The sequence below is a fragment of the Amborella trichopoda genome, chromosome 2 (assembly GCF_054954075.1).
Source record: "Amborella trichopoda isolate Santa Cruz 75 chromosome 2, AtrichopodaSantaCruz75HAP2 v2.0, whole genome shotgun sequence".
Classification (NCBI taxonomy): domain Eukaryota; kingdom Viridiplantae; phylum Streptophyta; class Magnoliopsida; order Amborellales; family Amborellaceae; genus Amborella; species Amborella trichopoda.
Genome location: NC_142337.1, coordinates 10,703,128 through 10,715,207, shown reverse-complemented (window position 1 = coordinate 10,715,207; position 12,080 = coordinate 10,703,128). Strand labels below are relative to the sequence as shown.

The 12,080-nt window shown below is 36.3% G+C and overlaps 1 protein-coding gene across 2 annotated transcripts; it reads left to right on the top strand.

The window, feature by feature from the left end:
* Nucleotides 1–260: 260 nt before the first annotated feature.
* On the top strand, nt 261–10,044 carry LOC18447928 (cystathionine gamma-synthase 1, chloroplastic). 2 transcript variants are annotated; one of them, XM_006858013.4, is made up of 11 exons: nt 261–785; nt 2,511–2,614; nt 2,920–2,993; nt 3,127–3,295; nt 6,120–6,179; nt 6,324–6,527; nt 6,613–6,699; nt 7,106–7,213; nt 8,096–8,191; nt 8,294–8,412; nt 9,720–10,044. In XM_006858013.4, the coding sequence occupies exons 1-11, from the start codon at nt 368–370 to the stop codon at nt 9,841–9,843; spliced, it is 1,563 nt and encodes a 520-aa protein (XP_006858075.2). In that variant the 5' UTR covers nt 261–367; the 3' UTR covers nt 9,844–10,044. The 2 variants fall into 2 exon arrangements, with proteins under 2 accessions (XP_006858075.2, XP_088714092.1); XM_088857966.1 differs by lacking the exon at nt 2,920–2,993.
* The last annotated feature ends 2,036 nt before the right edge of the window (nt 10,045–12,080 follow it).

Genomic DNA, 12,080 nt, shown 5'->3' with positions numbered 1-12,080 from the left:
GAATCCAAACCCTGCCGGACCCAACCCGCACTCGACCGGTTGCCAACCCTAGGTGAGATAAGGATGGGCTGGAAATAGGGACCATTAACACCCTATTGATTCCACACCTACCACGTGGCACGTCAATACAAAGCTGATGCACATTCGACGTAGGCTCTGTAACCCCGGTTAAAAAGTAGCAACTCACCCACGGTTAAATTCTAACCCCACCAAACGGATTCCCTCCTCCCCTATATAATCCACCGTTCCCTCCTTTGATCAAAGAGAGGAAGGGGGGATTTGACTTAATCGTCAAATCGGAAAAATTATCATTTTTCCGGCCGAATAACCCCGTTTCCCGGAGAATCAGGCCAATTTCCGGCCATACATGGCGGTTTCAAGCTGTTCGATACTTGGTGGTTGCCCTAGGATTTTCCCGTCCTTTGAGTGCAGGTCAGATCCTGATTTTACCGGTCATTTTCAGTCGGAAAAGCAGAAAACCAGAGGGTTTTCCCGGCAAATCCATGGATTTTCAGGCCAATCTCTGATTCTCCGGTTCCCCCCTAACTTTGTCCGGCAATTGAGCATCAAAGCTCGCCGGAACTGCAGCAATATTGGGGTGGCTCAGGTGGTCGCTGCTTCATGGTCTAATGGCCCCATTGCGAGTGAGGAGAAGGCTATTGGTGTTGTAGCTCCTGTCATTGATTCTTCTTGTAACAACAACAACACCGAGGTTGTACAGTCAGAGTTTACCGATTCAAATGATTCGTTTTTGAGCTCCGATGGGAGCCTTGCAGTTCATGCCGGTATGTGAATATCATGCTTTGGCACTGTTTTTAAATTACTTTTAGAAATCTGTGTGTTTTTGACGAGTAAAGGTTTGGTTCTGAAAGGAAATGATTTGGGTTTTTTTCTAAGAAAAACAAGAAAATTTGGGTTTCTATTAACATTACAATTGAGTTCCTGGTTGATATGAGAGATGGGTTTTTAATCAAACGTGCTTTCATTTATACGTTTCTAGCAAGATCGTTTTTCTATTGAAATTGGTTTTGGATTAAACTCTATTGGGGCTATATTGAAAGTGTTGGCGGTTCTCAGTCTAAATTTGAATCTTATTCCTGGAGAGTTGTGGGCTTTCATATGGTGACATGCTTTAGTATTCGTAATTGTGCAAAACTTGAAGAAATCATTATGAATATCTTATCCTGAGTATCATTTGTTGAGGTCATTTGATGATAGTGGTTGAGATTTTTTTTTTTAATGGAACAATAGTATCTTTTGGCTTTCAACGATGGGGGCGTATTCATTGTTCATTGTTATGCTGACCAAACTCTTGTTAGTGAGAAGGTTTATACTTGAAATTTTCCGTATCCTTTAAACAATGACAATTTTTAAGTTTGAATGGGCTTTGTTATACTTGAATGGTGGAGTGTAGTGTTTGGTCTGGCCTCTTTTGGTGGCTCCCTTATTGCATACTTGGAGTTAACAATTGGAGTTGCTTGTTTCTCAACATGGTAGACCTCAACTTCTTCTTAGACATTCAAAATGTGCTTAGACAACTGACCCACTTCATTACATAAAGAGATTACCCTTTCATTAAGCAGCTAGGAAGCTGAGTCCACTTGATTACATTTCAAAAGATCTGATTACGTGGATTGACAATGATTGATATTGTAGCCATTTACTGCCATGCTAGCCGTCCTTTTCTGATCTCACTCACTTATGTTGAACTACTCTCCTCTCTGATCACTTACATAATGTTGCTGATTATGTGGCCCCCTTTTAAACCATTGCACCTCTAACATTCTACCATTTCTCCCTCTCCACAACACTCAAAATATCATTTGTGGAGGGCTCTTATGATGGATATGTCGAAAGGATCCCATGATCAAATCAAGGCCTTTAGGACATGTTTGATTGGTGAAACTTTTTGACCATGGAAATCCCAAGCTCCATCAAATCAAACTTCCATGTTTATGAGGGGTGTGTGGAAGCTGCGTTGTGGAAGTGCTCCTTTCTACACCCTTCACAAAAAGTGTCATTTTTGGGAGACATGGCGTGGGAGCCATGTCTTCCACATTTTGTAGACGAGGGTGCCGTGGTAGTCCCCATGCCGTGTCTTCTTTGTGGAAAAAGGGTGCTGTGGTAGCCCCGTCTTCATTTTTTCAAACATGCCCTTAAATATTCTAGTGGAACACTACCAATCAGAACAACAACAACAACAAGATGTGATAGATCTCAAAAATGTAAAAAAATGAAGAAATCTCATATCCATGAAGCAAATTTTCAATAGATCTTTGAATAACATTGTGGCGTTCTTGCATATCTTGCAAATATTACGGAATTGAGTTCCTCAATCAGGAGATGGTGTTTGATGAGATCTTAGCCCTCATGAGCTGCTGGTCCTGCTAGTGATTGAATCTCTTGTTGCGTGACACTAAATCCTCTGAAAATTTGATTGGAATATTGATTATTTTTTACTTTTGTTCTTTATTGGATGCAATATTGTTGGTTAACCTTGGTCTATACAGGTGAAAGAATAGGACGTGGAATAGTTACTGATGCAATCACCACTCCAGTTGTCAATACTTCTGCCTACTTGTTCAAAACTACTGCACAGTTAATTGATTTCAAGGTATTCATAGTAATCACTGCTTCTTCTTTTTTTAACAACTTATACGACCTTCATTGCCACAAACTTATTTCCAAACAGTTGGTAGATTTTTTATTTTTTTAAATGCATACTTGTTTAGAATTTTTCCTAGAGAATAGAGATGGATTTAGGCCTTTGATATATATATGATATTCTTTGCCTTTATTGTTCAGGTATTTAGTAACATAGTGCCCCATTTGAGTAGGGTTTGATTTATGTGTTGGTATTTGTAATTTGTAATTTGACGGTATTGTATCTTCTTGTAAACTTATATGTTAACCCAATAGGAGGGAAGGTTTGCAAGTTTTGAGTATGGTCGCTATGGAAACCCTACAACAAAGGTTTTGGAAGAGAAGATTAGGTATTATTTCTTTGAAAACTGCAGGATTTCTTGATTTGGTTTTTGTTATTGTTCTCTCTCTCTCTCTCGTGCAGTTGAATTAAAGTGACATTATCTGTTAATTACAGTTTTCTCTGTTTCTTTTTTGGAACAGTGCACTTGAGGAAGCTGAGTCCACGGTTTTGATGGCATCGGGTATGTGTGCCTGCACGGTAATGCTGATGGCATTGGTACCTGCAGGAGGGCATATTGTTACGACCACAGATTGCTACAGAAGGACTAGGATATTCATCCAAACAATTCTTCCAAAAATGGGAATCACGGTGATGACAATATATTTGAATCATATGCAATATTTATTTTAGTTTTCATTTAAACATTGCTGTTCTGCACATTAGTGAATGCACATGATCTGTTGAGTATAAGGAGCACACGTTTGCCTGTACCTGTGCATAACTTTGTTGATCACTGGTAAAACAATTTGTGAAATTGAAGTAGGGACTAGAGTTTCTGATTTCAATTAAGTCAGTGATTTTGGTGGATGAGAAACATGCAGAGATTACAGAATTGTATTGGAGAGGCTGATGAAAACCTAGTGAAGAAATGCTTCTAGAACTTGCTGCCCCTAAATATCCATTGAGAAGCAATGGAAGACTAAATTGATAAAGGTATTTGGAATGGAAGGAATGGAAACAATGGAAAGATGGGAAAATTTAAAATGAAATCAAGAAGAGCAAGGAAGAGATCGTTTTTCACACTAACAACTAAGTTCCCATGCACATAAGAGCATAGGAACACACTTTTGCATGCATTTGTGCATACCTTTGTTGATCACAGGTAAAACAATTAGGAAAATTAACGTAGGGAATAACATTTCAAATAAGCCAGTGATTTTGTTAGATAAGAAACATGTAGAGATTATAGAGTTGTATAGGAGAAGCTGATGAAAACCTAGCGAGGAAATGCTTCTGAACTTACTGCCCCCTAATATTCATTGGGAATCAAAGGAAGACTGGAAATAGTTAAAGGCGTTTGCAATAGAAACTCAAGGAAGATGGGGAAATTTAGTAGGAATCATGACAAGCCAGGAAGAAATCTTTTTCACCCTAACAACTAAGTTTCCATGCACATATTTTAGGTCGTGGTTTACATAAGGTTGCAACCTTAAACAATCATAGTAAGGTGCATCTTCAAATTTTGTCATGAGATGCAAGTTTGGTGTAAAAAATTCTTAGGATGGTATGAGATTCTATTTTTATCTCTAATTATAAAATTTTGAACTCTAAAAATGATTTTAAGCAGATTAATAAACTTATGAAAATCTTGAAAATAGACGGTCCAGATAATTTATTGCAAGAAGTACTATTTTTAGGATTAGAAATCTGTCTTTTTTTCTACATCTACACATCTCGAAAACAATTAGATGTTTTTCCAACATTGAAACAATTTTTTTCGAAGTATTTTAGAGGTTAACGTTAATCCTACATCTTAAGGTGTCAACCTTTTGTAAACGTTTTCCTTTATATGCATTTACATACGTGTGACTTTGTTTATATGCATTTTTTTCTTTTTCGGTTGGGGTGCCTGACTGGTTTTGAGTATACATTATTTCCATTTCATATGCTTATGCCTATGTCTGTATACGTATGTGTGGATGGATTGTGTATGCATATGTGTGGGTTTTGTGCATGCAACTGCACTTGGATTGATCTTTGGATGGTAGGACTGAGAAGTCAACATGAGGGAACCATCTCCATTGGCACAGCATGTGTCACACACACATGAATTTTGAGTACTATACACTTATTGGGAGTTTGGGGTTATTTTCGGCAACCTTACGGCTCATCTTTTTAAACTTGTTGCATCTATGTTGGTTAAATGCAAGATGTACCGGGAATAGACATTTTCCAACGATGAAGGCAAAGTTGTGAACCTATTGGTTTGATAAATACTTGTTTAGTATATTTTTTAGAAGACATCCTTTAAATGGTGAAATTAGAAAGCCTCACTCGATTGCTCCTATTTCTATCACCGTGGTATTTGATCTAATTTTGAACTCCTTCTAACTCAACTTTGAATGTTGAACGATATTCTTTCTCGTGCAGTAGCATGGTGTTTAGACTTTGGAATGTCTTCAGAATTATATCCAATGTTGTTCTACAACTTAAGGGCATTTTGTTGTCCAAATACTTGGTGTATTGTTCTCAACTTCACCATTAGAATGGTGGTTTGCGGAATCTCTTCGGAGAACAGGTAAATTTGACACATCAGGAACTATAACAAGTCATATGGAACCAGAATTCAGGTCCTTAATATCTCTCCATATTGGCATACAAAAGAAAAAAAAAGGAAATCTGGATGTGATAGAATTACTGTAAAAATGTATTGACACATATTACACAGTCTGTGGTTCTCTGTGTATATACTAATATCAATTTGTTGGGAGCTAATCATCGGAATAAATAAACAAAAAAAAAATAAAGTTCTAGGAGTTTGTGTTTGTCTCTTGCTATTGTGGTAGACATTGAGCTCACTGTCCTTCATGATGTACTATCGTATATCATGTTGTTATTCTTCATATAGGTGAAAAAGTAATAGTTCTTTATGTCATCATTATTCTTCTGAACATCAAGATTAAAAAAAATAGTCATTACACAAAAGGAAAGGGTCCTCAGAAGCGTGATGACTGAGAATTTCAAAACCTCTTCTTACTATAACCCCCTGTGTTTGCTAAACTATCTGCCACTGTGTTTGTTTCACTATTTATGTGACTTAAGCTTCTATTAGGCATGCATATAATATTTGGAATACAGTATATGTCCTTGCACAAATTTACTGCCCATATTTTGATATTCCTTGCGCTATCTGATTTTGTCGTGTTTTAAAAGGAGAATTATCTATATAGCGCTCTATTGCCTGATAGGTAGATATCTAAAAGTAATATTTCTTTTCATATTCTGAGATTCTCCTATAAAATGAGTAGTGAACACATAAAGTCCCCCCCCCCTCTCCAAAATGGCTGTTCTATTCTGTCATCCATTCTTATGACATGATTTTATGTCGTGTTGGTCTTAACAGTGGTCCATGGTTGGTTGGAGCTTTTACTTCTCTGCTCACTTTCTATGTTTTTGTCTCGCTGAACTGCAGGCCACTATCCTTGATCCTGCTGATATGGATGGGCTGAAATCTGCTTTGGAGAAGCATAAAGTGAGTCCCCGGTTGTCTAAGTACAGAAGGCTTTGCCACTAATCTAGAATGGCTTGTTATCACTAAAATGCTTCGCTTGTTTTTGTGTAGATGTTATTCTAGAATTGCTTGTTATTCTTAAGTACATATTTTTCTTTGGCGTAGGTATCCCTCTATTTCACTGAATCTCCGACCAATCCATTCCTTCGTTGTGTTGATATTGAGTTGGTTTCAAAGCTATGCCATAGCAAAGGGGCAGTGGTCTGCATTGATGGCACTTTCGCCACACCTGTCAACCAGAAGGCACTACCCCTTGGTGCAGATCTTGTAGTGCACTCTGCTACCAAGTACATTGCTGGTCATAATGATGTGAGTTAGGTGCAATCCCTATAAACTTTTCTGATTTTTTTATGAGCAGTGAATGAGTTTGATAGTGTTATTCTGGTTGTTTCAGGTAATTGCAGGGTGCATTAGTGGTTCAAAAAAGCTGGTTGAAACTGTGAGGGCTTTGCATCACGTCTTGGGTGGCGTTTTGAATCCGGTAAGCTATCACTGTGTGTTGAAAGCAGTTGGTTAATGCTGAGTGAATAAATGATATATTTGGACCACAGGTTTACACTTGGTAACATTAACAAATCGATTCTAATATCATGAATTATGACATGAATATTCAAACTGGCTAGTGTTCTATTACATATTGGTGTATTGTGCACTTCATTTCAAAGGGAACCCTCTATCCATTCTGCTGTGTGCAGAGAGTATTGGTGGATGGCCTACTAGGGCATTTAGCCTGATACAGGTATTTCTGTCTGTCGGGCAATAGAATGGGGGGTGGGTACTACCCCCTTGGAGTATTTACTCCATCGAGTATTGGTATACTTTCTCTAATTTTTTCTTCTTTTCCTCATGTGAGTTATGGGATTGTTTATCTCATTTTATTTGCTCAGAACGCTGCATATATGATCATTCGCGGCATGAAGACACTGCATCTTCGTGTACAGCAACATAATTTAACAGCAATGAGGATGGCCCGGCTTTTAGAGGCGCATCCCAAGGTATGTAAACAGTATTTATTTGTTTTCATTTTTTTATAAACAGGATAGTTGTTTTGTAAACAGCATTTCAAATGGGGTGCACATTTTTCTGTGGGGTTGCTGTTCTTTTTGAAAGCCAATTGTGTGCGCTTAAATATTCAATAGACATGCAGTACCTTTATGAATTCTACTGAAAGCAAGTCATACTTTTGCACATATTAATGCTGTAAATGGGCCGACTATATGAAAAAGGGTAAAATCTCACTGGGTGGCCTGTGGGGTTTTTGTGGCACAGGCATGTATGAGATGCTATAACATTTTATGTGGGCTTTTAACCCTTTTTTTGGGTATATGGAGAAATTATATAACTAAAAAATTTATTCTGAATTTTCAAATGGGAACATTACAGATTCTTTTTAATTTAATATGAGAACAAATTTGGATCGCTGGTATCGAATTAACACTAAAAAGATTTTAGCTGAGCCAATTCTTTAAGAAATCCAACAATGTCCAAAAAGTCCTAGCCAAGGCTTATGAAATAGACAGAAGAACCATGAGTACATCAGGCTTATTAATCCATACATTTTCTGTTATCTTTTTTGGAAATTACAAAATCTTCCGGAACATTTTGAATCAAACAAACTTTTATTAAACCAATATTTTATCCTTGGTCAAAAGAAAACTGCAATCGGGATTCTATTTGTTGTTTATGTTATTATGTGCTTTGTTCTGGTAGAACCAGCTAAACCAGTATAATCTTTAAATTGTGCCCACATATGCCGCACTACAATCATCTGAAATGACGTGCTTTCTGTGGATTATGGAAGAATGGACGAGAAGATTTTTTACTTTTTATGCTTTTCTATCTATGAATAATAAGAATAACATTGGGCCACTTGCCAGATTACTCGTGTCTATTACCCAGGCTTGCCAAGTCATCCAGAGCATCACATCGCTAGCCGACAAATGACCGGCTTTGGGGGTGTGGTCAGTTTTGAGGTACATGAGGGTTCTTTAGTCGTATTTTATGTACTTCTAACTGTAATAAAAGGCATTCCGGCTCCTTCAAATCTCTAGGGGGCTTATATTGTAGTTTTGCAGGTAGCTGGAGACTTGAATACCACCGCAAAATTCGTCGACGCACTAAAGATACCCTACATTGCCCCTTCCTTTGGAGGCTGTGAAAGCATCATTGACCAGCCTGCCATCATGTCCTACTGGTAATCCCCACATCTTTGATAATTGCTATGTGATCTTTTGTGCGGGCATGTTTGAACAGTTGGGTTAGTTAACTCAGCAATTTTACATGTTGTAGATTTGGTCCAATCCCAGTATATTGGATTTGTTCCATTTAATAACCCATCCTATTACCTTAGGTAACTTCAAATTTTAAAAATCCAATTTTTCCTGCACCTTAGCCCTTGTGTCCTATTGGCAGACTTACCCAAAGTAATCAGTGTGTGTAAACTCACCTTAATCTTTTAATGAAAAAGTTTATATAAGGATTTAACCTTATAATGTAGAGTTACGGCTGCACCTCAAAAATCCATCCGAAAAGGTAGTTTTAATGTTGAAAAACCCTTTGATTGGTCATCTCGACATCAAGATGTATGACCATGACAAATAAAAAGATTTTAAGTTTTAGTAATAGCGCATTTTACAACATATTATCTACGCCGTCCGTTTTCAAGATTTTCATATGTTTATAGATCTACTTTATTTTAACCATTTTTTAAATTTAAAATTTTATAATTAGATATAAAAATAGATTTTGAGATAATCCTAAGAACATTTTACATCAAAATTATATACCATGATAAAATTTGAAAGTGCACCTTACCTCTACAGCTACGGATGCATCCGTATACCGACTGCACCCATCTTTTAATGGTATTGCTAACACGGGAAAATCAATTTAGGAATGTGAAAATAGTATCATTGTATGTTAGCCTGCGCATTTCATTGACTTAATATTTACTCCTACCGCATTAGAGTACTGAGTAACCTGTTCAGTTTGTAATTTTGGTCCTGAGAATTCTTTGGCAGGCGTCTAGGTGGGATCCAGTGGCCAACTTCATGGTCTTCTTTATATTAAGAATGAAATTGGGTTGTATGAATATTATTTGGGTATATCGACTTACCTGCTATCAATATGGCATGGCATGCATGGTGAGCCCTTGCATACGTATGAATGAACATAAAGGAAATGTCAGAAAAATTTCATCAGTGAATTGACTGCTGTCTGGCAATGAAAAATTCAAGGTATCAAAAACTGTTGAAACATTTTCGTCGCAACAGGCGACAGAAATGATCATTGGCTGCTATAGCAAAATAATGTGAAATAATAGACAAAATTGAAACATAATGGCTGCGATTATTTCAAGTGGCCCTTGTTCGTCATTGACTGATGTTGTTTTTAACAACTTAAAACATTCTTTATATAGGTCAGCACTCACGGACATCCTTGCACATAACATTTTATCCATAGCTTAGCTTGCGCAAATTCTAACCAACATTATATGCACAGGGATTTGAGCCCTGTTGAGAGAGCGCAGTATGGGATCAAAGACAACCTGGTCCGCTTCAGCTTGGGAATTGAAGACTTTGAGGACTTGAGGATGGATGTACTCCAAGCACTTGACTCTATTTGAGTTCTTGGTGTGTCCTTTGGGACGAAATTATGAAGGGACATGTTGTTTCTGTTGTCTTTGTGTGTTTATGAATTTCACGCTAACTTGGTGGTGGTTTTTAGCTTGTTTTTTGACGTACTTGTGGCTTTCTTCAGGAATCCAAAAATGCATTGTGTTGTCATGAGAAAATATGGTTTTAATATGCATTCTTTTTGCAACAAAGTTTTGCTTTCGTATTTCTGTCTCCTTGTTTGAAACTTGGTGAGGCTGGTGTATAGCTACGTTGCAGTGTTATGAAAAAGAGGGGCAGGGCAGGGGAGTATACAACATAAAATATTAAAAACTTTCATAATCTAAAAAGTTCCAAACCATTGGAAATTTGTAATAGATAGATTATTAATAGCACAACTAAAAATAGTAGCAGTAATAATATAGGTACAATTCATAATCCTTACTCCATGCTCCGTATATCATTCTATAATATGTAGTTCTATATAATGGTACAGCTCTACATGCATATAAATTTGAAAAAAAAAAAAAGAAAGTATTTTAAGTTGTAATACTCAACACTCTCAAGTGTAGAGCAATCATCATAAAAAAAGGTAGGTTAAGCTTTAATCATGTGTATTGAAGTCGTGTTTATAATCATCAAAGTCATCTCTTTCTTCAACGTAATGATTGTTTTTTTTTATTTTTTTTGAATCTGTTATTTTTTTTCTATCCTTTCTTACTCTGTTCAAATGAAGTCTTACGAGTCTTGGTCGTTCCACTTGGTGTCATTTTATATTAATTTTTTGCTTTTTGTGTTTTATTAAATTCAAATATTACTTAATCTTTTCGTTGGTAGCTTCGTGAACATTTTTATATGTGATAATATCTTTTTAAATATTAATAAGATGTTTTTTGAATCGGTAAATACCTCTATTAGTATCATTTTCATAATAATTATACTTTATATAATTTGTTATTCGGATTTGGGTCATGACCATATTTCGAACTTAGATCACCACTTCAAGATGGCCTTCCAACTCAAATTACCATTTCTAGAAGGACTTCAAATTCAGATCACCACTTCTTGACGAACAAGGAAAATATATTTTCATATAACAACTCTCCTTTTTATTTTTATTTTTTTTTTATTTTTTTTTTCTTTTCTGGTTTTACAAAATTCAAATGTCTAATTTTATTTCTAATAGGTTCATGGATCTTTTCATGAGAATCAACATTTCTTTTAATACCTGCTAGGTGTTTCGTGAATCAGTTAATATTCCAATTGGTATTTTTTTTTTTACATAAATTACAATACTTTCAGCCCGAATCACCGTTTCTAAAAGAACCAGAAATAGATTTATCCAAATGATAAGATTTTTGTTCATATTTGTGTTTTATTGAACTCATATATTGTTAAATCTCCTTTCTGATACCTTCATAAACATTTTTATAAGGGGCAACATACCCCATGATGCTCGCAAGATATTTTTTTTAAGTAGTTTATATTCTCATCAGTATCGTTTTTGCAATAATTACATCTTATATAATTAAATATGATTTGGATTTGGGTTATAATCAAATTTCTAACTCGGATCTCTACTTCTAAAAGAACCTGAAAAAGACGTTGAAATAACAAATATGAAGATATTTAACTAACGTTTTTGCTCGGTTATCAATATTCAATGTTTGAGATGTTTTCCAATCTCAAATACTTCTCAAAAAGCATGTACTAAGCTTAAAAAAGCATCACAATCAAATCAAAAACTAAAACAAGATAATGTTTGGATCGATTTTTCAAAACTCAGAAATACCTAACCGGTCCCTTAAAAATTTAAAAAAATTGATTTATTTTAATTTCTTTTTAAAGTAAACAAAGAGGTGGTCATACAATAACCTAAACCCCTTCCCTTTTCCCCGTTATTTAAGGGTAAAAAATGCAAAATACTCCTCAAAGATGGGCATTTTCATCCTTGGGTAACTGCTGTTGAGGGGTATTTTCGTCCTTAGGCAGCCGCCCAGGGGTAGGTGTTGGGCATCTATTTAGGTGGGTCCCAAGCGCCTAAGGGTTGGGAGATGTGCCCAGGTCCCCTAGCTTGCCTAGGCGATCACCTAGGCATTAGGTGAGCCGCTTTTGCAACATTGCTAGATTATCCCTTCAGCTTCAAATTCTTGGTTTGAGGTTTACCCATTTGTCCAAGTAGACCAAAAAACAAGTGGACCTCCTGGTCCTTATCGGGGCAGACTAGGCCCTGCCTTAGCCCTATTAG

Coding starts and splice junctions, on each gene's coding strand:
- LOC18447928 (XM_006858013.4), top strand. CDS start 368: ATGGCGGTTTCAAGCTGTTCGATACTTGGTGGTTGCCCTAGGATTTTC. Junction 2,615..2,919: donor CACAGTTAATTGATTTCAAG/GTATTCATAGTA, acceptor TTAACCCAATAG/GAGGGAAGGTTTGCAAGTTT. Junction 8,413..9,719: donor CCTGCCATCATGTCCTACTG/GTAATCCCCACA, acceptor TTATATGCACAG/GGATTTGAGCCCTGTTGAGA.